We start from the raw sequence: 26,905 nt of genomic DNA, 5'->3' as shown, positions 1-26,905 counted from the left end.
TGCGTTGCGAGCTGTTCCATAATTGTTGCACAGACGAGTTCAATAATTAAGTGATAAATATACCAGCGGTGCTGCGGCGAGAGGGCGGCGGCGGCAGTCGAGCAGCGGCCGCGTCGCGCACCACACCGCGTCAAGTGATGGACTCGGCATTTTTCTATCGGCAGACAGCGTAGGAATCTCGCCGGACTGGTTCCCGCGCTGCGTTAGTGCGCCGCTCTGGTGAACCCTTTCGCTTGTAAATGTGCCGATATTTACATATGCGCGCTCGATCTCACATCGAACTTTCGTTCAGAGCCCGCGCCCCCGGTGTGCCCGAGCCGGGCCCGGCGACGCCGCCGCCCCGGCGCACTCACCACGACGTGCCATGAGCAACGTATGTCTTTACATTTACCTACCTACTACGCAGCCTCTCCTTCGCCCCCTCCTATAACCTGTTATGAGACCTGAACTAACTTGTACATGTGCTTACAAAACTAGGAATTGTTACTTAAGTATTTCAAATAAAAGCTTTCTTGAATGTCTAGATGTGAATATTTAATTTGACACAGTACCTATATAACAGTAGGTACTTATAGGGACATGTTCGCCTTTGTAGAGTCTGCGGAAAGAGAAGAGTCGGAATGTATTGGATCCTATACATTTCACGACTCTTCTCTTTCCGCAGACTCTACCTCAATTTTTGTAAATTTTATGTGAACCTATTTTTGTAAAATAAAGTCATTACTACTAATATCCAAAATGCAAATCTAAAAATACTCGTATTAGATGAAATTACTCTAAACAAAGATCGAATACAAATAAAATATCGAGGCAGTTGCATTTGAACCAACAACGCCAGCCACCGGGGCGGACGCTTTCCTAATTAAAGCTACGAGGCCTACGAGTATACCTAAGTCTACTTGCGAATTGCGAAGCTAACGAATTGAACTGGACATTAATAGGTATAATTATCAATTATTTTTGTTAATCGTATTTTCAACTGGAGAACGCTAGGAGTATTCCACTTTAACTTTAGCACATAGGTATTAAACACAGGAAATTTTGGTAACTTTATACCTAGGTAACTAGTAACACGTGGGTACCTAACACTAAAAAATACATCCATAGTCTTTAATAATTATCAAGATGTTAAGTCATTTCACGAAATATACAACAAAAAAGCACAAAATTGATGAGCATTTGACCATCAATCAAGGGCCGGATTTGACAATCGAATACTAAAAGTAACTATAAAAATGAAATTAAGTACAGTCGCCATCAGATATATCGGAGCGGCCAAGGTGCTCACAAATATCGGAACACGCCTCTATTGTCAGGGCGTTAGAGCGCGTGTTCAGATATTGTGAACACCTTGGCCGCTCCGATATATCTGATGGCGACTGTACCTATCTATCCCATGGATATACTTTCTAGTATACTTTTCTAGTATAGTATAGATACTTGGAATTTGTATACGTGCGTGGTGGGGGCAGATTGGCGTTTAGGTACTCTGTGGACAACATTGGATTAGTTCTAAGTAGATACGACATTTAAATTTATACCTATCTAGATTAGTTGAATTTGTTTATACAGGATGTTGCCTAGGTATAATAGGAGCAATAAATTAAACTGTAGGCTGTAGTTTTCAAACAGACCAACATTTGTTCAGCGACTTTTAAAAATATCTTATGTTTTGATTTTTATTACACTTTAAAGTTTATTCTAAGACGCAATGTATTGCAAATTCTGTTATGGTAAAAGCGTGACAGGCAACGTCAAAGACAAGTATTACAATTACAGCGTACATTGAAGATAAATAAGATAATATTTGATTTGTATGGAAAATCTAAAATCGAAAGATTTCATCATTTTTAAAAGTTGTCAGTCAAAAGTTGTATCGTATGAGGAATAGGTACAATACATGGTTTACCCGGTATATAACGCTCGGTATAAGACTCTTACTACAGAATTCTCTTACACAGCAACTACACCACAAGAAATATTATCAGTATTATCACCCACAAATAGCATATAAACAAACTAATTTCTTTTAGTCAAACGTTTACTTTCCTTAAATTTCAAATAGGCCAATCAAATCAGACCTAAAGAAGCGTTGAAGCGTTAGTTAGTAAATAATAAGTTTTTACAAAATGCTCATGTAGGAACTACATTTCTGTACAATTAGGTATCGGTATAGAGTTTGGTAACGCAGTCGAGAATCGAACAAATATTCCAGGTATGCCTGCGATTGGACGTTACCGGAGCATGACAAACCTGAGGCCTTCGTTAGTCAAATGCATGTAGCTCACGGTCTGCTGGGCAGTAGGGGCCGCCCTCCTGGCCATGTCCAATAGTAGTTGTGCATTTATTTAGTAAATAGTTTGGTAAATAGGTACATAACCTACCACAACTTTCTGCGCGTATGTTGCGCGAAATGTTGTAACGGTAATACCTCTCTCTTGTCGCAGCTTTTTTTGCTCTGGTAGCTGCGCTGGTCAAACAGTGTAAGAAAACATAGCGAATTGGCACGGACTTCTACAAAGCTTATCTTCCTTCGCATTATTTATGTCATATATATACGATTATGATACCAGTCCCTTTCTGGGTCTGATCTGATTTTTGACCTACCTACCTACCTACCTATTGTACTTCTGTCTTTTTCTTTATATTTTGTAGGTTTACTTTCTAATTCATAACTTATACTTACCACAGAACTTATAAAAGCGGCCAAGTGCGAGTCGGACTCGCCCATGAAGGGTTCCGTAGCAGCAAGTAACACATATAATAAAATTGCGTTTTACGATTTATGACGTATTAAAAAAACTACTTACTAATCTCGTTCAAACCAATTTTCGGTGGAAGTTTGCATGGTAATGTACATCATATATTTTTTTTAGTTTTATCATTCTCTTATTTTAAAGGTTACAGGGGGGGGGGGGGGGCACACATTTTACCACTTTGGAAGTGTCTTTCGCGCAAACTATTCAGTTTAGAAAAAAATATGATATTGGAAACCTCAATATCATTTTTGAAGACCTATCCATAGATACCCCACACGTATGGGTTTGATGAAAAAACAATTTTAGAGTTCTAAGTATGGCGAACCCCCAAAAGGATCATGCCGAATTTGGCCTACGATTCGATAAGCATGCTATATATACGATAAATTTAATCATATTTCTTACAATCTCATACATATATTAGATTCCAACAGACACTTCTTAGTAAAGAAAATAAGTTAAAGAGTAATTAAACCAAATCAACACATCCCGCGCCATTACATAGAATCAATGACATTTCATAAATGGCCGTCCAGAGCCAAACAAAAAAGTATGGCAGCAAAATACTTTCCTACGATGTTCCTGTTGATGCTAATAACGCTCACTTCAAAGAAAACCAGTCATACCACTAACGACATACTGTTTTAAGCACTGAGTATCAAAATTGCAAAAAAAAACTGCGATACAGTAAAAAGTTTTTATTCCAATGACTTTAATTGTAACATACCCAAATGACTTACGTCAAAAGTGAATAGGATTGTGTTTTCATATTAATTATTACATATTTGTTTGATAGTATTGTATGAAATCTAGAAGACCACCAATTTACAATTAGTTTTCACCGGCTTTCCCCACTGAAGTCGTTTTTTACTTCTTTAAAATTGATTAACTTTTTTAATAAAACCTTATTTGATATCAGGGTATGAATAATACGAAAATAGGTTAAAACTTAAAAATACATTAAAATAAAGGGAAAAAAATCTAACTTTTTTTATAAATTACCCATATGATAAACCTCCAAATAGGAATTCTAACTTCTTTGAAATAAATTAAGTTTATTATTAAGTGCCTTTTAGGCAAACATTTGCTTTAATTGAAACATTCTTGTTTGGAATGAGTTACTTATCGAATTCATTATAACAATCCCGTGATTGTTAGGTACTGTATTTCTTCTCTCTCTGGAATTGAAGTAAATATGTTTACTTAAGTAATTGGTTTTACATTTGATGCTATAACATTTTTTAACTATAAAACAGCCCTAGTTATTATTGTCTATTCCGCTTCGTATGCTACGTCTTATTCATTTAAGAAAGTCGTATTAAATATATTATTTTATAAAAAAAAATGTATTAACCTAATACCAACTCATTCGATTTTTGTTCCTTGACAGCCTTTAAACGCCCAATATCATCGATATGTTTACACTATTTACGGCACCTTATTTCCTTGTAATAATAATATTTAACATGGCCCGATACAAGGCAGAATTCCTAACCTCAAAATCGTAGAGAAATTCCGCTTTTATAATGTTCTGTGAAGTGTCCGTGAATTTCTAATAACTATCGGGACTTTCATTTCATGTTTGGAGCCTAACAATATACCACCCATGTTTAGCGAGTGTTGGGCCAAACTTGTATGGGCGCAAACATCATCCTTTTATTTTTTTCTATTTTTGTACGAGTCTTAATGCGGTTCACAGAATACATCTACTTACCAAGTTTCAACAGTATAGTTCTTATAGTTTCGGAAAAAAGTGGCTGTGACATAAAGACGGACAGACAGACAGACATGACGAATCCATAAGGGTTCCGTTTTTTGCCATTTGGCTACGGAACCCTAAAAAGGGAAATTTAATTAGTAAGTACCTACCTACCTAGTAACCCCGCAATTTTACCACTGTAACATGCCTTTGTGATTGACAAATAGAAGCGCAAGATTGATTAATAGCTTGTTGTTTTTTTAACGTAACATAGTATTTAAACGTAGTAATAATTCGTAGGTAGTTGACTACCAAAAATTGTACGCGTAACGAAAACAGCTAATAGCACGTCGTACATTTCGTACAATGCCCAGTGAAGGAAGGTGTTTCGGAAACTCAAAAACGGCTCGACCAATCAAGTTTAAACTAGTTATCATTATAACTCTTTATTGTACACACAGAATACACTAGACTAGAGAGATGACACATTTTTGTAGATATGTAAAACTATCAGAGGGTGGCAGAACTAGCAGATACTGTTGGCGCGTTGTTCTATCCGCTACCTACTATCATTATACGCATGTCGGGTGAAGCATGTGCATGGACCGGTTCGATAGCAAGCTAACTAACCACATCGTTGAGTAGAATAGCTGCTATTTTATACAGGTTGTGTTTTTTATAGCTAGGACAATGTGGGGAAATCTGAAACTATACAACAATACTTAGAGGGGTTGTAAGTTGTAAGGTGCAGTAATGTAAACGTACCTACTGGTGCTCGACGCGGTCCCAGTGCATGTCATCTTGAAATTTAATTTATTGTGAATAGAGCTGACAGGAAGGTGTAATCTGTTGGGCATTAGCATGTCGAGCACTAGTACGTTTACCTTATGTTCAGCTACCAGAGTTGTTACAAAATCGTAGTGCTTTTTTAAATCACGATACGGTTGCCAAAAAAACTAATTAGCAAGCAATTTTTTTAATTCAAATTATTTTTAATTTTATAGTCAATTAAAAATAACACTTTCATTGCGTTTGGGTTAGCCTTGTTGTTCATTAAGCGTAAGTTCTCGATATATTTATATTTACCTAATACCTGTGGGCTCAGCACGGTTCCATTTTTATCGACTATCACTATGCACGTCCCTTTCGCACTTACATACTTGTTAGAACGTGACAGGCATGGTGACAAGGAATAAAAACGCGACCGTGCTAAGCCGCCTGGTCTACATATAAAGGTGACTTTTTACCTTTTTGGTACGGAACCTAAAAACGTGTCATTAATCCCGGACGTAGCCTCCTCGGCTTTAATTAATGCAAACAACTAGAGACAATGGACAATGTGTACCATCACAAACCGCGCTTGTTTAGCCACTTAGGGTCCTAGCTTAATTGGTTGTTCGATACTTATGCTATGGATTGTCCAATTTAGCTAGAAACCTAAATGGCTGAACAACCGCAGTTCGTGCCTGTACATCGCCAGTTTCCACGTTAAATTATTACTTTATTAGGTACCTACCGATATTAAAAGCACAATCAAAAGTTTAAAGTTTAATATACATATATAGTGGTTTAAAAAGAATTCCTAATCATATTAAATTGGTATACTTATAGAATTGCCGTGTGCTTTTTTCCTTCATCGCCAGTAGGTACCAGGTCATAGTTAGCTAGTTTATTAATTGCTCGGGCCAAGAGGAACAGTGAGAAGTCCCTAGGTCCCTACATAAGTTTACTTTTGACCCATTCAAGTGTATCTCTTACCCTATCTAATCTTACTAGAATAGCAACATATCGATGAAAAATGAAAATGTTTTTCCAAGTGACATTTTCGCGTACAGATTTTTGGTACTAATACGCATGAAGGATTTTCGCGGGAGTGATCAATAACACTAACGCCACAAATAGAAGACCCTGAAGGGGATGAAAAAATCGAAAACCAAGTTGGTTGAAGTGAAGACTCGTTCTGCTCGGCAGAATACATAATAACAATAACGATTGCCTATTTAAATCGCAACACACAAAAACGCTGTCCATCTTCTAAATTGCCTACACGTAGCATTACTGGTTTCGACAAAAGCCATTGACAATATGAAAAAATAAACTACGCAGCAGATTATTTCGTTGATTTAATACAATCATTATACTCTGCCATAGGCTCGTTGTGAATACTGCATCCAAACTATGCATTGCGAATACACACGTGGGGTGTCAAAATGAAAGCAGATTAAATATTATATACTCGTATGTAGTTCAGACACTGTGTTCCAAAATAACTACAGTTTAAGAGCTGAGTAAGTATTCACAAAGAAAACAAAAGCCTGTAAAAATATGGTTATTTGGGTTTTGCAACCATTGGTTTGGTTGTAAGAAGAGAGAGATGATGAAAGAGGTATTGGAATAGGAGTAGGTAGTGTAGACGTCGCGAACTACTCTTGACGAAAGTAAAATATGTATATAAAAAAAACCGGGCAAGTGCGAGTCGGACTCGCGCACGAAGGGTTCCGTACCATAATGCAAAAAAAAACGAAAAAAAAAGCAAAAAAAACGGTCACCCATCCAAGTACTGACCACTCCCGACGTTGCTTAACTTTGGTCAAAAATCACGTTTGTTGTATGGGAGCCCCATTTAAATCTTTATTTTATTCTGTTTTTAGTATTTGTTATTATAGCGGCAACAGAAATACATCATCTGTGAAAATTTCAACTGTCTAGCTGTATATCTATCACGGTTCGTGAGATACAGCCTGGTGACAGACAGACGGACGGACGGACGGACGGACAGCGAAGTCTTAGTAATAGGGTCCCGTTTTACCCTTTGGGTACGGAACCCTAAAAATATTATGGGTCAATTTTATATATGTAATCGACTTATTAAGCTAAATACCTAAGGCTTGTGGTGACTTAATAAGGGTCTGTATATCAATAAATGTTTTAGATACATACATAGAAAATGTCCACTCAGAAATGTAGAAACAACCGTTCGATGCTTATCACATAAATAAATGCCCTAACCGGGATTCGAACTCAGGACTTCCAGCTTCGGGTCAATTCAATACCGACTAGGCTACGGAGCGGAGGCCGATAAACATTAAATGCAGCCGCATTCACGCATGATCTTGAGCCACACCTTCCGGAATTAGTCAACGACCTTCAATGTGACGCCGCTTGATAACAATCAGCACAATCATATAGGTAGCTGCACTTCTGCCAATGCAATTGGAACCTTTCCATGCATTTCTGAACTGCCAGCCTAATTTCAACCGTATCATATAATTATTTAGGTTTTTATTCTTATGACAGAAAGCTAAGGCATTACTCCTAATTAAAGGGAACTGAAATTGAGTCCTTGTTCAGTGAATATGAAAGCAAAGATGATAACATTACTCGTTATTAGTATAAGCAAGTAAATAAGCCTGACCATAATTAACCAGTACGTTACAAATTAGGCATAGGCACGTGTCTGGATTCTTAGGTATATGTAGTAGAATTCTTTATGACATGCTGACACTGATTCAATATATGGCTTCAGTAGGCACGCAGAGTGGAAACAAGAGAGGAAAATTTAATTTGACGTAGGTAATTACCAACTGGGAACTTCACCTAAACATATTTTTATGTTATTGATGAGTTGACATACTCTAATTGAATACTTGACTGATTAATCTCAGTTGCTAAGAAGTCAGTTGAAAGAGATCCCTTAATAAGAAGATAAATTCGCCTTTGTAACTTTTAATTTTATGGTCTCTATTACAGTTCCTGCAAGTCTGTTTTGATGTGTGGGCTTAATTTATAAAATAATTGGTCATGTGTTTTTACCAATGTCTTTCCCACCACGGTACAATGGTGTTCCGGACCTTTGGGAAGCGTGCGCGGAGCCGAAGCCAACACGTAGAGACTCTATCCCTTAATACGAAGACAAACACCAAAAGTGGTAAAAAAACCCCTGCGCGTAAATTGTAAATTATTTAGATCTCATTCTATTTACATCACAACGAGCGCAGAGATAATTTCCTGTTGTAATGTGACCCGCATATAACGTACGAGGCACTGGAGTAGGTACGTATGTTGCATTCGGACTGCGAGATAACAAGATCAGCTTCTGTATAAATGAAGTTCCTAGAAATCAGATTCCATAGGTTCTAGACAAAGTATATTTATTTCAAACGTTACAGAGGGTTGTTAGAGGTACAATAGTGTAAACGCAGAATATAAAGAAGAAGATTGACGTCCTAGATGACGTTGTGATACTAGACTGGAGGATTGCTGGGTTTATCAATAATGGATCAGTCCATTCCGTATCTTCTTCACAAATGTATGAACTCGCAAATCTCGTAATCATTTTACTATTTATTGTCTATTTTAGTCTGGTTTCCTTAATTTCTTTGGCCACGTATGCAAGCGGGAGATGTAACTATTTATTGCAAAATTGACAAATAAATGTATAACTACTGCTGCTATTTATATGAAGGTACTAAATAAACTACTTGATCATGTAGTTTAAAATAATATAAATATTTTAATAATTCAAAACACCTAAATTCAGAGGAATTTAAAAAAAAACTTAAGAGTCAACAAGTCAGCCAAGACAAAGTTGGTTATTTTGTTCCACTGCCGAGGATATAGGAGGAGGCTAAAGACATTTGAAATTCACCCCGGGAAATAAGATATATATATAGTAGTAACCTACTTAATTATTATAAGAAAAAAAATGGGTTCGCTATTTATTGTAGCCCATCAGAGTATATGTACAATAGTTCGTATTAAAACATTTGAATTTCATGTGCCTGGAATCGTAGCAAATAGAAATTGGGAAAAAGTTTGAAAATAATGCTTTTATCCAAACTGAACATGGGGAACTGTCAATTGCGGACATTTTATCCCGAGTATCATTGAAGCCAACACGGGACGTAATCTTCCCGACGGTCGTTGATCTAATTGAGCATTTGAGCGCTGCGTGCGTGCTAATGGTCTAATTACGGGTATGAGACGTGAATTGGTGAGTCAGCGGGCAGGACGCGGCCGCCCGTGGGAGGCAGACGGCTTGGCTCCACCGCTGCCCAACTACTCATATCGTGAAATCCCTAATTAGGCAACATGGAGAAAATGGGTTTTTATACTTTTTATCCGAATTAAGAAATCGGAGATTTTTCAGTGTAAGTATATTTAATTAAAATTTTGACACAAATAAATATGTAGATTAGGTTTATCAATTTATCAAGAAATTATTTTTCTGTATTTTTAAGGACTTAAGTACATATAGTTAAGATTCTTAATAATTCTAATTTACATCACTTAGGTACATCAGTGTTCTTCAAGCATCAACCAGGAGGATCAAAGCCTCTTAAAAGGGAGTCGCAGAAGGCCCCAAAACTCTGGTAAAAATACAGGTTACAAATAGCGGTTTATCGCTTGCGAATAATAAATTTTCATACATAATGTTATGCGTCATAAAATAACACTGATGTACACCAATTGTTGGTATTTAGACATATTTAATTGGGAAAGTTATAGTCCATTTAAAAAACGGACGTGTTTATTTAGGAACGGAGTTATATACCACGATAGTTTGGTTTTGTCGAGTGCTTACCTATATGTCGCACCCATTACTAGTCACTGATCCCTAGAATACTATGCTATGTATGTATGTATGTATGCTAGGTTTAAGGTATTTATGTATGGGCCACTAGTTGCCTGAAATAAAAAAATTCATTCATACATTCATATACCCACTTCTTAAAATTATTGTGTAATACTTTTGTTAGACAAGTAGGTAAGTAAGAAGCAAGTAGATAGATACATAGATAGATATATTTATTTATTTCATAATACAGATTAAGTACATTATAAATTGCAGGCATGTCAATCTACAAGAATTCATATTACGAATATTATTAGTATTACGATTATCTGATTTTATCTTTATTTCTTTACCTACCTTTAAATTTTAATATTCCAGTCGCTCCTCGTACCTATTACATATAATTATTAACTACCCGGATACAAGTACTGAGTGATCAAAATTCTAGAACCTCAAAAAACTGGTATAAATAAAGTGGTGAGCGGCTTCTAACTTTCGCTGGCTTGAGCTGGCATAACGGCGCGTGAGCGACACGCGCCAAAAATGAAGAAAAACAAGAACACCCGTCAACTCGGACTCTGCGCAACAGCGAAAACTCAAGCTGCGATATTACTATCTTTCTCTAACCGAACAATTCAGTAAAGGACGGTATGTTTACTTCGTATGGTTTGTCAGGTGTCGAGACTGAATTGGTTCGTTATTTGCGCGTAACTGCTTCGGTAGCCCCGTATCTGCATACGGTAGCAATCTCACTCATCTCAACTTGACGAACGCGTGCTTAAAGTAATTAGTTTTGTATTTACTACGCAGATGGATACCATTAAGTTTTTGTAACGCATTACTAAACTTGATAGACACTTATTATTATTATGGTATGCTGTAGGTACCTACACCTAACTTAATTTATAAAAAAATATAAGGAATATAGTTGTATTGTTTGTTAATTTAATATTTCGATTTTGGTAAATTCTATGATGGCGGGAGATTCCGTAGCGTAGCGTATTGTAGTCATCTCTCTCTATCACTCTTACATACCTACTAGTGCAACACTGACAGTTGCGTTTCGTTCGCTGCGAAGCGTTAACGATAGCACGTTGGCTACGTGCCCAGTCATTGGCACTACATCATACGAGTAGGTACATTAAGTAACTATGAAAACTTGACTATACCATTTATTATACAGGTTGCATTTTAATTTCAAGATTGCCTAACTTACCTACCTACATAATATATTCGGGATATTAGCGTGCAGCGTGCTATACACAAACTACCATTAATTCCGGCTTCAAATAGTCATATATCTATCTACATTATTTGGCACCCATTTAGAGTGTAATGAACTTGCTCCCTTTTTTACTATTATGGTGTTGATGGGATTTACTATTTGTAGACACCATACATACCGGGTGTGGCCTGTAACACGAGCAAATAATTAAAACATAGATTGTAGTCCTCAAACGATGACAATTTTGTTCAACAACTTTTAAAAATTATGAAGTATTTAGACTTCCTATTTTTCATACAAAATAAATATTATCTTCAATGGACGCCATCGCCATGTCATAAATCATAATATATCTTTTGTGATTGACGTTGCTTGTCATGCCTTAAACATAACAAAATTCGCAATACATTGCGTCTTAGAATAAACTCAAGTTATTTTTAAAAGTTGCTGAACAAATGTTGGTCAGTATGAGGAGTACAGCCGACAGTTAAATTTTTTGCTCGTATTACAGGCCATACCCGGTATAATTAGGCTGCATTCCGAATATTTTAGGTTTTGATCAGGCGACCCGTTACTCAGACATAAATACCTACTTATTAAAATGCAACACCTCTAAATAGGTAGATATATGAAATGAAATGAAAATCTTTATTTCAGGCAACTACATGTGAGTGGATACACAAATACCTTTAAACTAGCATATGTACATAAATTATAAAAGTATATAAGCCGAATGCCCTAATATGAACGCCAGGGTTGCCTCGTTTACCCTAACTGGGTTACTTCGGCCTCCTCTTAGACTAAGAGATAAATTTTCATGTTTAAGATGTACCAAAACGAAGAGTTTATAAGTTTACCACCATGCTGATAACGTGGAATCTTGAGCGTTGCAAGGGTTTCAAGGCACGAGAGGTGAACAAACTTTGTTGTCAAGAGAAAAATGTTCACTACAGGCACGCGATCTGAGAACGATATTAATTAATATTACTGGTAAATATTTATCGTCTAATTCATAGCTTAAAGTATATCCTGCTACCTAACTTAATTAAACAACTCAAAATTAGGACAATCGCAGCCTTACATACCTTTGTATTATGATTTTAAATGTTGTAGTACTTTAGCCCCGAACCGGAACCGGAACCGGCACACCACAAAATCGCTTTAGGTATGTACGAGACGAGTATGTGTTGCACTCTCCACGCATTCCTGCTGTAAATTAGGCTTATTCGTTATTAATTCAAAACTGAAACATTTTAAGGCCGAGGTTTGTTAATTAGTATAATTTTTAGGGTTCCGTACCCTAGGGTAAAACGGGACCCTATTACTAAGACTTCGCTGTCCGTCCGTCCGCCGTCGGTCTGTCACCAGGCTGTATCTCACGAACCGTGTTAGCTAGACAGTTGAAATTTTCACAGATGATGTATTTCTGTTGCCGCTATAACAACAAATACTAAAAACAGAATAAAATAAAGATTTAAGAGGGGCTCCCATACAACAAACGTGATTTTTGACCGAAGTTAAGCAACGTCGGGCGGGGTCAGTACTTGGATGGGTGAGCGTTTTTTTTTGGTCGTTTTTTGCATTATGGTACGGAACCAACCCTTCGTGCGCGAGTCCGACTCGCACTTGCCCAGTTTTTTTGTTATATCGTGTGACTGGTGGCTAGTGGCTGGAGTCATTGAACACATTCGCCGACGGCTATTCGTTTATGCATAAGAAATAACATAACAGGCGTCAAGGCGCTAAATAATGGATCAATGTTGCTTTTTAGGAGTTTTTATTCAGTCCGAACAAATGGGAAGTAGTTGGACTTGCGCAGGCGCAGGGTTCCATATACATTACTAGATGACATACAATTTTAAATGTACCTAGTCACCATAACTATGTTGTAAGATTAAAAGGTGTCACTAACGAGATTGATCCCTTCATTGGTCTTAAATAAATGAAATTTAATTAAATATAACTGTTAGCTTGGCACTTGGCACCCCTGCATATATAACTACCTATTAGTACCTATAAGTATGAGACTGACGACCGCGATGATTAGTATTGTTGTTTGTTGTCAGTAGGTAGGTACTTCTGCTTTCTAGACATCCATAGTCTAACTAAGAAATCTCAACACGACACTACTTGTAAATCTTGTTTATCGAGCTCGAACTGAATGAGTTTTTATTTTATGTTGTTATACCGTATCCTATATGAATAATCAAGATTGAATTGAAGTAGATTCATACCTAGGTATGTATCAATTTCGTTTACGGTTATTTTAAAACAATATATGTAGGTACCTAATTATACCTACCTATAGCAAAATGTAACTAACACCGCAATTATTATATTAAGACAAAAACCATACATACAATGGGGACATTATTTATTTATATTTAATTAAGTTCAAGTCAGAAGAAGCGGCGACAATAATAATCTAACGTTCCATAACATAAGCAAGTTCATAGCAAGTCCAACAGACGTATGCGGACACTGGACAGGCGGTAGTAAAATAAACTGCGGAACGAACAGTATAATTATTTGTATTAATTGAAGCTACCTACGGATAGAGCCTAATTATAACAAGACTTGATAATACTTAATTACCTACATGATAATGTTGCTAATGGTGCGATTTTTGCCTACATAAATAGTACATTATTGTCGAGGCTCGGAAGCAGCTACTTGCAGGCTGAGGATTCGTTTTAAACGGACGACCTTGGGAGTCCGTTTAATTAAATCCGAAGCCAGCAAGTAGCCTTCCAGCCGAGTCATATATAGTGTTTTTCTCAAAAATGGTGCAAGAAATATAAATATTATAGAAATATTTTACAAAAGCAACGTTCTTACGTATATATTTTCACAGAAAAAAGTAGAAATAATTGAAAAAATTAGCTTTGCCGCCTCTTTATTTTTTTAATAAAAATATAGAAGTGTATTTTTCTGCCGAAAATACGCCAACCTATTTGAGACAGCTAAATAGTCGCGGTACTAATCATCTGTTTGGCTGTTTAATGGGCCTGTGGCCTGTGCCTTCATTTGATATGGCCATTTCAACTTTTAAAAAGTTTGGAACTCGACAAATAATGGAATTTGTATGCAACATTGCAGTCCCAAAATCGAGACTGCAATGTTTTTAATTTTTGACTGACCATAAACTACGCGCTTCGCGACCTATTTTTTAAACGGCAAAGTCGACTTTGCCGTCCATTTTTGAGAAAAATAACTTTGCATACTTTTTTAGAGCGCCGTACAAAAGTTTGTTGACGGAGGTTTTAGGGGATCACTTCGGTCTTGAAAATTGGTTAAATGCGTTTTTGTTAAATGTAAGTAATCCAATTTTGTTACAACTAAGGTCAGCAGGTGACGTTGAAACTAAACATTGCTGTGCAGATGTGCGTGTTTTATCTTAAGTGAAAATAAAATCCTTGCACCTGATCGAAACTTGAAATTCATTGTTCACGGCAAGTCATCGCGCAGGCGCGCGCTGCGTAACCATAAGCATTTATCTCAGCAATATTTACTTTGAATAACTCTTTATTGTTATAACTTTGGTGTCAGGTGCGTACAACCGAGGAAACAGGGATAAAAACAAGTGTAGGTACGTGTGTTTTTTATCTTAAAAACGTGGAAAAAAGTAACGACCAAAACATTAAAAGAAACTTCCCATTTGTGTCCGAAATTATTGCGATAGCTGTTTGTTATCTTATCGGTGCGGTGATGAGTAATAGGAAATACTTAACGAATAACACCCCAAGGTTTTGAAAGTAGTAGTAGGGTGGGATCTTAAAAGTGTAGGTAACATATTGATATCAATATTTTTTATTTACTTAGGTATGTGATTTAAATTAAAAGAAACTATATTTTCTTTAGATAATCTTTTAAATTTTGCGTCAATGGCGGTTGGCTGGTCGAAGTTTTTCCGGGTGGCGCCAGCATAGATTTTCCCTGTTTATCCTAGGAATAACGTCAAATTCGTTTTTTTGAAATATTAGGTATAGCCTTAATGCTTTTTAAGCCAAACCCCATTGAACATAACTAAAGACAGGGGAAACCTTTGCTGGCGCCGTCTATAAAAATCTTTGATAGTTTCGATCATCATTGCTAAATTAATACAGATGTACTCATTGGTGATTGCCGTTTTAAAATTATACAATGGTTACATTTTCATTTACCACTAAAATAATTGCTTTGCAAAAAGAGACATGTCCTTTCGAACGGGAATTGTAGAAATAAATCGCTATATATTTGGAACAAGTATTAGATGATGGCTGATACATATGGCGCGTTGTTCTATCGGCTATTTACAATCGATACTGACAGTACTATTACATATTCTGTGTCCTCGTAACAACGTAACAGTACCTACATTAAGTGATGTTATTTTTAATTAACTTTCGGAGCTAGGTGTTGTTATGTTGGCCTACAAATCAAGGTGAATGACTGCACGTACTTACATTCCGCATTTGCGTTGTCCGGTGTTAGTCTGCGCGCTGGCCCACGCCCACGCCCGAGAGCTTCCTGCGGGATCTACTTCTATGTGAACACATTCATCAACGGCCGCTGAGAGTTAAACGGAATCCCTCAATTTTACCGTACAACGACTACAACGTGTACATAGACACACTATTAGTCTGTTCGAGAAACTGAAAACAGTAAAAAAATAGAGCTACTACTCCTAAAAATACGTGTGATACCTCATTAGATTCGGCCTATAAAAATGTATTCGAAGCGTGTATTAGCACACAAAAAATATCAAAATTTATAAACAAATCAGGGGGATAAAGTAGATAATTTTTATTTCCCCAATATCTCAAAAAGTATTATATGTCATTGTGTCCTAACAGTGGCTCTCTAAACTGACCAGTGGTAGAAGTTCAGTCGTTGCAATAAGCTTTACAAGTAATCAGTAGTTAAGAGGAAAGGGAGCTAAGTCATGTTACCGCTTCGCCATTAGGGTGTTTCAAAAAACCTTTTTTTTATTTTCGGACCGGGCATCCCCTTATTTTGTTACATTTATTATGATGGGAACATACACCAAGTTTTGTGACTTACCAACTATGTACCCAATCTTAAAAAAAATAAAAATTTTAGATTCTTATTTTGTATCTGTTTTCATACTATTTGTACCTACATGTGATTTATCAGTTTTTAAGTAGACAAACATTTTTGTTTCTATACATTTTCAGAAGTTTTTTTTTAATTTCACTTTAAAAATGCAGAAAAGATTGGAATAAAAATATTTTTTACTTAATAAGAATAACTTATATTTTTTAAATAATTTGACAACAACTGCTTAAATATAAATCCAAATAATATTTTTTTTTTTGGATTTCATACAGCGTTGAAATATTTCAAACTGGTTGAGCACCCCCTTGTAGTTGAGATAAAGTTACAAAACTTGGCGTATTTTATCAACAATAATTATAAGTGTAACAAAATAAGGGGGTGCCGCTTTTTCTAGCTAGTTTGAATTTTTCCATACAAACGTGAATCACCTTATTTTCCATATAAACGTAATCCCCATTTTCCTACCTGGATATTGACATTATAGAAAATAATATGTTAACGTAATTAGATGTAGGTATATAAAACACAGCTATAGGGTTCCGTACCTTTTCCTCCCTGGATATTGACTCTGTGGAAAATATTTTTTCACCTCAGCAGCTCGAACAAGGGTACTTTGCTTCTTAAAAACAGTGAGCAAAATGCGATTTTGCTCACTGTTTGAGACAAAATGACATAATTCAAGTGACCTTTATAGTCAAATGTAATTTCAACATACAAGTTCGAAATACTTGGGTTCTATTATCTCTGTCCCTTTCACACTGTTAGCAAAAAGAAACAGACGAAAAAAAGTTCAAACGACATTCAACGGTATATTGACTTAACGCATCGTTGCAAACCACGTACGAGCTCCGTACGAGTATGATTTCTTAATTTCTTAATAATTATTTAATTAAAATAAAATTTAAGATTTGATAAAAACTGATAAGAATACTATATTTTAGGTATTTTATTGTACAATTAAAACAACGAACTCAAAAAATACACAGATTATCACGCAAAATTAATTATTTTACTTTTAAGAATTTCTACTATAGTTGACAAATAGTACGTATCCGCAATTCGGACCGTATCTTACAAAGTTTTTTTTTACAAAAAAAAGTTGTCGATTGAAGTGTCAGTTGATGTTCGTTATTTCCATATTATTTTACTGAAAGTTATTATTACGTTTTGTTTTTGTTTTCGATTGCGGTAATTAAACTTAATTGTTTGTATATCTTAAGAAAACATGAGTGCATAGGTATTAAGTGACGAAGAAGGATTACATTTTTCAAGTTGTCTAATAGGTATGTTCTCACTGCTAAGGTGAAAAAAATTGTGTACTACACGAGATCAAAGTTATTTACATCTCGTGCGCTTTTGAGTCCCTTACTACGCTCAAGATTCTAAATTATAGAATCTTTCGCTTGCACGGGACTCAAAATAAGCACTCGAAGAAATATCAAACTTTGATCTCTTGTTGTACAAATAACTATTACACAATTTATTGTATAAGAATGAATGTCCCTTATTTAATATGCAGTTACAGCAATAATATTGATGTCTAACCTAACTATGGAGGACATAGCTAAGAAATGGCAAGATAGGCCATTCAAATTAGATTTTTTCGAAGAATTAATTCCCAGCAAGCTGGAAATCGTTTTGATACCTCCATTTGGTCATAAATGCGTGTAATCCGAGTTTGCGCAATCCCAGGAAGTGTGCATAAATTTTTGCCCTTTTTCAGTTTTTTGCTAGTAGCTCGAATTAAAACGGTACGTCCGACGGAAAATTTGCTCTAATCATGATGAAAATTTATATCTGGGGATCCGAAAGGTACCTCAATATGAATTCGTAGTCAAAATTTTATTGTAATAAATAGCCGCCATTTTGAATTTGTTTATTTTTGGTATTTATTTTTGATCATGCTACAATCCGAAAATGCCATTTCACTAGTGTTATTGATCCACCAAACGTTGCTGGTAGTGCTATTGCAATTGAGGGTACTTACTACTTCTACATTGAGTAGTTTGTCAATCCAAGGAAAAAAGTAGGTATCTCCTGGCGCCCAAAATTTATGCACGCCTCCTAAAAATGCGCAAACTCGGATTACACGCATTTAGGATCAAATGAAGGTATTAAAACGATTTCCAGCTTGCTGGGAATGAATTCCTCAAAACGCTTTTTTTGTCTAATTTGATTGGCCTAAGATTCTTTTAAACATCTCTAAGTCTCATCTCTCCGAAGTAACTGTTGTCAATATTACAGGAGTTTTGATATTATTACCCAAAAATGGTTTCTCGTCCTTTTCCATGGCGTTTACCTTTGACATTTTAGTTGAGGACGAGTGAGTAATAAATCTATTTTACTGCACAGAATTGGTAGGTACCCACTTAATAAACAAAAATACCTGACAGTAGATAAGTTTTATTCATATTTATTGAATCAACATATGTACCTACTTAAATATAAGTCGACGTTCAAAGTCAACCTGTACGCCCGATGATTTACGATCTGACTGTATGTAGCACAGATGATAAGGTGTACATGCATATAACATCATATTTATGTGATATGGCTGACACGAAATTGCTTCTTTACGCCAAATCACGTTCCTGTCTCAAATAGTGAGCGGGCAGGGGGTCGGGGTGTCGCGTTGTTGACAGGAGCGGGAGGGATCAGAGGGTGCGTGGGAGTGTCGGCGTGGGGTGCGGGGCGGGGCCGGCGCGCGGAGGGGCGCCGACGCCGGCGCGTCTGGAGCCGTCACAACGCCCGCGAGCCCCGCGCCGCGCACACGCCATGCCGCGCAGCCGCCTCCGCGCCCGCGACCGCGCGCGACCGATCAGTGATGCCAATAAACCGCCCTACTGTCGTGTGCCACGCTCGTGAAGCCTCTCCCGACTGTGTGTGACTTTCCGGATTTATCCCAAGAGACGTTGGATGAGTTAAAATTTTCGGGTGAGTGAGAGAGCGGTCTGACCGCATTATTTTCGAAATACGTACTCCGTGACCCGGCCGCCCGCGCGAGCGATCAAAATATTATAGCAACAAAATAAATAGGCATTCGGCAACAACCTGTTCTCGCTTGTTATTGGATAACGTTTTAGCGTAGACCGACATACCTTCATTCTGCCGACCCGACCGCTAAATTTTCCTAGTCCGTAAGTAGGTATCATATAAATACACACGTTAATGTTTACTAAAGTTTCCGTTATATCTTACAACCTGCTAACTCGTCAATTTACTAAATTCATTACTTTCGCTACTAGCACTTTCCCTATACCACCGCTTGCGGAGGTAAAATTAATCAGTGACGAAATTATGGTCAACTTATAAAAAATTGATATACCGTCTCCAACTAAAGAAAAAGTCGTAATGCTAAAATAATAAGCACGAAATGGATATCAGTAAAGTAGTTTGAAGACTTTTATGAACACTTAACATGTATTGGTTTTACGAGAGCCGTAAAAATTGGAAAGAAGAAACGTGCGAGAAGCGAACTCGCGGCCGCTCGTTGATGTCTTTTACTCGAGCCGTTTCCAGAGCGTTATTTTGTAGGTTTAATTACAATACGGACCCCGGGCCGGGAATTACATGCCCCTTTTTTAATCAATCTCGATCATCTTTATATTAATGTAATAAACAACTACATACTTTATAATTTGTATGTTCAGTTTATTATTGCGTTAGATTAAAGTTAACAGCACAGTAAGTGTTTTACATCAGTACCATTTGAAGATTAAAGTTTATCTACTTAACTAAACTCCTAACCTAAGCGACGGACCAAACAAAAATTACAGGTATTATTCGAAATGTTTATTTCAGACTAAAATGCCCATAAAATATAAAAAATAACAAAAAACATATCTAATTAAGTAAATACCTACGTAATTATCAAATACAAAATAAAGAGTAAGTACATACCTAGTCTGTTTACACTATAAGTTCGTTTTTTTTAGCATTAGAAAGAACTTGAAAGAAGGTAAGCGATCTTGACATGTCTTTTAATTGAAAAACGCTTTTTAAAAATCAGTAACTATTACTTATGAAAGCAGAAGAATATAAATGATCGTATTAGATTCATAATTGTTACATATTTGCCGTAACTTATTTTTAAAATGTGTTTTTCAATTAAAATACACGTCAAGATTGTTTACCTTATTTCTAATGGTAAAAAAACGAAGTATATAATTATGTAGCCACTCAAAATATATGTTGAAACGCTGGCTGTCTTTTAGGTACCTACCTACAACCACTTCAATCCTTAAATAGGTATATTGTTTAGTACTTTTAATTAGGTATATCTGTTTTGGAAGTGATGCAGCCCATATTTTATTGAATTATATTTAATTATGTAGGTAAGTAATTGATGAATACAAGTTATATTTTAATTTGCTCAGATTTACCTAATATCTTACTCAGTCTAAATGTTACTGTCTATAGTTCGTTTTTTTTAGCGTTAGAAAGAACTTCGCAGAAGTAAGCTTGTGGTTCCAAATCCGGCACTTTTAGCGGTAATAATTTGAAGTAAATTATATGTATTGACCATGCTACATTAGATAATTCAATAATTTTCAACAATTAAAGAGCCTGATAAAAACTGCACGCTTGCTTCTGTGGAGTTCTTTCTAATGCTAAAAAAAACGAACTTTAGTTCTAAGATATTTTTTTATATAAAACCCTGTGCTACCTAAAATATGTAGGTATTACAAGACAAAATTATCAAAAATTAATTGCTTGTATAGTTTGTATTTTTTTGCATTAGAAAAAAGGTAAACAATCTTGACGTGTCTTTTTATTGAAAAACACTTTTGAAAAATACTTAAATCACGGCAAATATGTACCTAATACTGATTTTTAAAAAGCGTTTTTCAATTATAAGACACGTCAAGATCGCGTAGTCTTTTTCTAATGCTAAAAAAACGAACTATAGTTAAAGTAATACATAAGGTAAAAAGTACTAGTGCTCGACATGCTAATGACTTAAGTTTCAAGATGACATGTACTGGGACCGCGTCGAGCACCAGTACGTTTACCTTATATAGGTAAATAAGCGTAGACCACATAAAAATATGTTTAATTTAATACTAAGTAACTGCTATTAAAAATCCGCGAATTGGTTTATTTTTATATAAAAATTGGGGTGTTCTGGTACTGGGAAAATGCACAGTAAAAATTAAAAATAGCGCCTCTTGTTAAAATAAGAACGTTTGCTTATTTGTACCGTCTGTTGGTACCTACATAATACCTAATTCGTTTATAGAAAAATGTCCAGAGGTATTGGTATTATAGATAAAAAGATGTGAATACAAATGACATTTTTTTCTGGGACAAGCTTTAACTTGACATTATTAATAAGGTCAGGAAGGTAGGTCGTTTTTTAGGCCAGAAGAATGACTTGACATTTTATTAACATCCTAATGCCCACTAATTAAAACACTAAGTAAAAAATGTACTTGTAAAGTAGTAACTTGCAACTAAGGGCCTCCACACACTAGCGTCTTTTGAGCGTCGGCGTAAAGTCGGCGCTAATGAAAATGACGTCGCTGCGCAGTTGCGCCAACGTTGCGTCGAACAGCAGCCATAGAGTTGACTATAGTTCGTTTTTTTTAGCATTAGAAATAAGGTAAACAATCTTGACGTGTCTTTTAATTGAAAAACACATTTTAAAAATAAGTTACGGCAAATATGTAACAATTATGAATCTAATACGATCATTTATATTCTTCTGCTTTCATAAGTAATAGTTACTGATTTTTAAAAAGCGTTTTTCAATTAAAAGACATGTCAAGATCGCTTACCTTCTTTCAAGTTCTTTCTAATGCTAAAAAAAACGAACTATAGTGTGGGTGGCTCTAACCGGCTTGCAATTTTCTAATGTTACCGGTAGCGGCATTATCTCGATTCAATACCGCGATATTTTTTAATTTATTTATTAGAAATTGATAAAACTTATAAACTATTATTAAAATTAAGTATAAACGAAATAAATTAAAACTAATAAAATAAATAAATAAATAAATCTTACCCACCTATCCTAGGTCCCCCAGATCTGTCCCCTGCGGAAGGGTGCCCATAAGGCTGGCTACATTTCCACGCTGAATAGCTATGCCTATTCTTTGGCCTAGGAATGAGCCAGCCCTAGGGTCACCCGTGGTTTCAAAGTCTTTTTTTAGGCCCTGATAAAGATTCTGAGGGTCACGACTCCACGGCCCCAGGGTCTCTACTCTTTTCTTAGATATTTTTTCTTGTTGTCAAAAACGATAGAGTTTAAAATATTACCAATTTATTTGACCCGAATGTGGTCACATAAATTGTTACTAGATATAAAACTACTGAAACTCTAACCTACTATGGAAAGCTTCACAATTCATTTAATCAATGATAAGAATTTTTATAGGTGCCTAACAAATACTAAGGTATTCAAAATTTATGGAGCAATATGACATTACTAGCTTTTGCCCGCGACTTCGTCTACGTGGAATCAGTAAAAGAAGCTAAAGTATAGCGCCTGGATAAAGTGTAGTAGCAATCATTCAATTTGATAAGCTTAATTGCCTACATCAATTATCAGTCAATTTATTAACTCTCCCAATTCCACCCCCCTTTTCACTCTCTTTAGGGATGATTACCGACATGAAAACTATCCAATGTCCTTCCCCGGGACTCAAGCTATCTCTATGCCAAATTTATACTAAATCCGTTCAGCGGTTTAAGTGTGAAGAGGTAACAGACAGACAGACACTTTTGCATTTATAATATTAGTATGGATTTTAGACACACCTGAAATGATGTATTCCACCATTTGAATATAGTGTTGGTCTGTTGGTTGGTATATATGCAACTATCATTACATAAGTATATATTGAGAAGTCAGGCTGCCGGGCGATTAGTTTTGGGGATGCCGTGAACTAGGACGGACCTAACCACAGACACTCGTCTTTTCTAGTCACATTCTAGTTATTAATAGTATGGTTCATTGATAATATTTTTAGTTTTATGTTTAATATTTCGTAATTAATTATAATATTTATTTTAAAAGTTATTAGTTACATTCAAGTGGTGCGTCCGCATTGACAGTGGAAATACTTTGAACAGTGTCAATTATTCATTGTTGCCGACCAACAATCTACCGGATTAAATGTTTTGTGAAATTTTATAAACTGCGTACTGGATTTCAGTGTTTTTGACGAATACATTAGTATTAAGGTACAGTATTTGAATGATACTCCTTGCCTAGCCTTGTAGGTACAATGTTTTAAAGGTTATAGGTACTCAAGCTGAATATAACTTATCACTTAACAATTTTTTTTAATAATCGTTCCTTTAATAACAATACACATACAATAACAATACATACACACACACAAACAGACAGACGCGGCGGGGGACTTTGTTTTAATAATAATAAATAAATAATAAATTCTTTATTTGGCAGGCAAGAAACCCAAAAAAATAAATACAATACAATATAATAAAATGTGTAAAAGTAAATATAAAATACAGTAAAAAAAAGTAAAACTTACAACCTAAAACAATGAAATAAAACATTTACAAACTTAGGTGTAGTGACGTTTTATTAGGTGTAGTGATGTATCTAATCAAATAGAAAAAGTAAACCGAAATTTGTTGACGACTTTGTTGTTTTTGCTAGCGGATAATTGGTTGTTCAAATTTGTAACATTTTTATTAATTCTGGATGTAACTGTAGTTAGTTGTGCTTTACACCAACATTAGTGCACCGACTGCACGAGAATAAATTACTTAAACACTGTGCAATTTGTAAGTATTCGTTAGAAATGTACAGATAAGCGCACTACCGGTCGGCCACACTGGCTCTTTGTTGCAACTGCATCACATATTCTAACAATGATAATTTAAAACGACCTTATCACAATCCGGTAATAACTATAATTGAATAGTCTGCTGGTTCGATTATACTAGTAGTCGTATAAATGATATAAGTAGTTTAGGGACTTCTGGAAATTAACAACACCCAGAAGCCATAGTATTAATTAATTGGAAGCAAACAATAATAGACTGCTGTAACCAATTAGCCTAATGACGTTATTAAGAGATGAATCAAATTGGCGAAAGGGTATACACGTACCTACTACCTACGTGATACTCTGAGCAGGTATTTAGGTACTAATTGTTTCGGTAATCAATAATTACTCTAATGTTTACAATAGAGATGTAAATAATTTGCAAACTCGTATATTAAAAATGAGTGTCAGACAACTACCTACTTATAATTTGCCGAAAATGATTATTTAATTGACGGCAATCACTAAGAAGTAAGTCATACCAGTCAGTAGCAATGGTTAATTTGAATTTTTATATCATAGGTATATTATAGTACGTGCCATGGATAAGTACCTAGTAGTGATTCAGATGTCATAAAGTTTAGCCAAGCCTTAATATTATTAACGATAAAGTCGCCCGAATCGATCGAATAATTGCCGAAATAATCCTTTTTCACAACCACCGCAGGAGTTTAGAATCATAGAAGGTGGTTGATCGTTGAATTTTGTTATCGTTGTTAAATCGAAAAAGACCAAGAGCCGCGGGCGCGCGGCCTTTGAACGATATCTGCGAGCACTATGTATACATCTATAGATGCGCAATAAAATAGAATACAAGACATTTACAAAAACTTTCATCATAATTTGACAACAGAATTATCAGTATACATATAACATTTGGAGTCCGTAGGTACGTTTAGGATTTGAAAACAAGAATCGCAAATAAGAAACTAAGTAGTTCAGTTCGATAGTTTTTAAAGCTGATTGAAATCAAAATTCAAACGTTTATTCTGTGAGTGTGCCTCAACCGGGGTTCTTTTACACATCAATAAATGATTGATAGTGGCGTTAGTGATATGTAATTATGTACCTACCTAACAAAATTAATAAATACAATACAAACAACAAATACAATAAAGCCAATACCTTGGTTAACATTACAATAAAAAAAATTACATTACAATAATCTTCAAAATAAATTAACTTACACGTGCAGAAATATGTTGTTACAGTAAAATATAGAAAAGTATTTTTGATGCATAAAATATTTTCGTTAAACCCCTTTTATTTACAAAACTCTAGTTCTTGTTAGATAATTTAACCATTCAAAAGATGTGAATTTAAAAGTTCGTTTAAATTAAATGACTTAACTTTTTGTTCGTTGTTAGGTATTAGATATAAATACATTAGGTACTTACTCATGGTGATAACAAATCTATTGGACTGTTGAATGTTGTTTTTATCAATATTTTTTTCCTACGTATCTCAGAAAGAGTTTCTATCTTTACAGGTGGGTCGAGGAGAATTATGCGTGGGGCGTGCGCATGCGCTGTGGTGTGCGCACTGGTCGCGCTGTGCGCAGCCGAGTCGAGCTCACCACGCGCCGCGCTGGACGAGGCCACACGCGCCGCCGCCGAGCGACAGCTGCTGGCGCTGCTGGGGCTGCCGCGCAAACCCACGCCGCCGGCGCCCGCGCCGCCAGTACCCAAAGCGTTGCGCGTGCTCTATGACGAGCGCGGCGCGCTGCCCGCGACCGCTGCCAATACCGCCCGTTCCTTCCACCATACGCCTACGCGGCTCGACGATCGGTTTCCGCACGAGCATCGCTTTCGTCTGTACTTCAACGTGACCGGTGTGCCCGCGGACGAGGTGGCGCGCGGCGCCGATCTCACGTTTCATCGCGCCGACGGCGCGACTACCGCTCAACGGTTGCTATTATACGACGTAGTCAAGCCTGGGCGTCGCGGCCGCACGGAACCCATCCTGCGGCTTCTCGATTCTGTGCCGCTGCGGCCCGGCGCCGAAATTGTACGGGTCGATGCCGTCGGCGCAGCGCGCCGTTGGCTTACCGAGCCAACAGAGAATCATGGACTGTTAGTGCGTGTTATCGAGCAGAATGAGAACGGCACGGACGCGAGACAGCCGCACGTGCGAGTACGGCGACGAGCCGATGAAAGCTCCGAGCAATGGCACGGGTTGCAGCCGCTGTTGCTATTATACACTGAAGATGAGCGTGCCAGGGCGGCTCGCGAGCGCGGTGAGACAATACTCACGCGCAGCAAGCGCGGCGCTGCGAGACGCGGCCACAGAGCGCATCACCGCCGCAAAGAGGCGCGCGAAATTTGCCAGCGGCGGCCGCTGTTCGTGGACTTCGCCGACGTCGGTTGGAGTAATTGGATCGTCGCGCCGCACGGTTACGACGCGTACTATTGCCAGGGCGATTGCCCATTCCCGCTGGCGGACCACTTGAACGGCACGAACCACGCGATCGTGCAGACTCTAGTGAACTCAGTGAACCCGGCCGCCGTGCCGAAGGCGTGCTGCGTGCCGACGCAGCTCTCGTCCATCTCTATGCTATATTTGGACGAACAGAACAATGTGGTGCTCAAAAATTATCAGGACATGATGGTGATGGGTTGCGGTTGCCGATGACGAAGGCGCCGGCCCCGTGCGGACCTAGTGATACTCGTGGACCCAGTGTACATATAGTAGTAGTGGCCTCGATTTGTACATATCTATCTGTGTATATATACGTGTAATTATTATTTTATTGAAATGAAGATGTAATAAAACATTAATTTTATACAA

At 36.8% G+C, this 26,905-nt stretch overlaps 1 protein-coding gene across 2 annotated transcripts; it reads left to right on the top strand.

Moving 5' to 3' along the window:
• Positions 1–86: 86 nt before the first annotated feature.
• On the top strand, positions 87–26,905 carry LOC134797595 (protein decapentaplegic). 2 transcript variants are annotated; one of them, XM_063769899.1, is made up of 2 exons: positions 87–373; positions 25,608–26,905. In XM_063769899.1, exon 2 carries the CDS (start codon positions 25,625–25,627, stop codon positions 26,747–26,749), a length of 1,125 nt encoding a protein of 374 aa, XP_063625969.1. In that variant the 5' UTR covers positions 87–373; positions 25,608–25,624; the 3' UTR covers positions 26,750–26,905. The 2 variants fall into 2 exon arrangements, with proteins under 2 accessions (XP_063625969.1, XP_063625959.1); XM_063769889.1 differs by lacking the exon at positions 87–373 and adding an exon at positions 19,010–19,250.

Source organism: Cydia splendana, chromosome 1, assembly GCF_910591565.1.
Source record: "Cydia splendana chromosome 1, ilCydSple1.2, whole genome shotgun sequence".
NCBI classification, from domain to species: Eukaryota; Metazoa; Arthropoda; class Insecta; order Lepidoptera; family Tortricidae; genus Cydia; species Cydia splendana.
This window is presented reverse-complemented; position numbering and strand designations above follow the sequence as displayed.

What these genes read in the sequence shown, in the direction of transcription:
- LOC134797595 (XM_063769899.1), top strand. Translation starts at nt 25,625, where the DNA reads ATGCGTGGGGCGTGCGCATGCGCTGTGGTGTGCGCACTGGTCGCGCTG.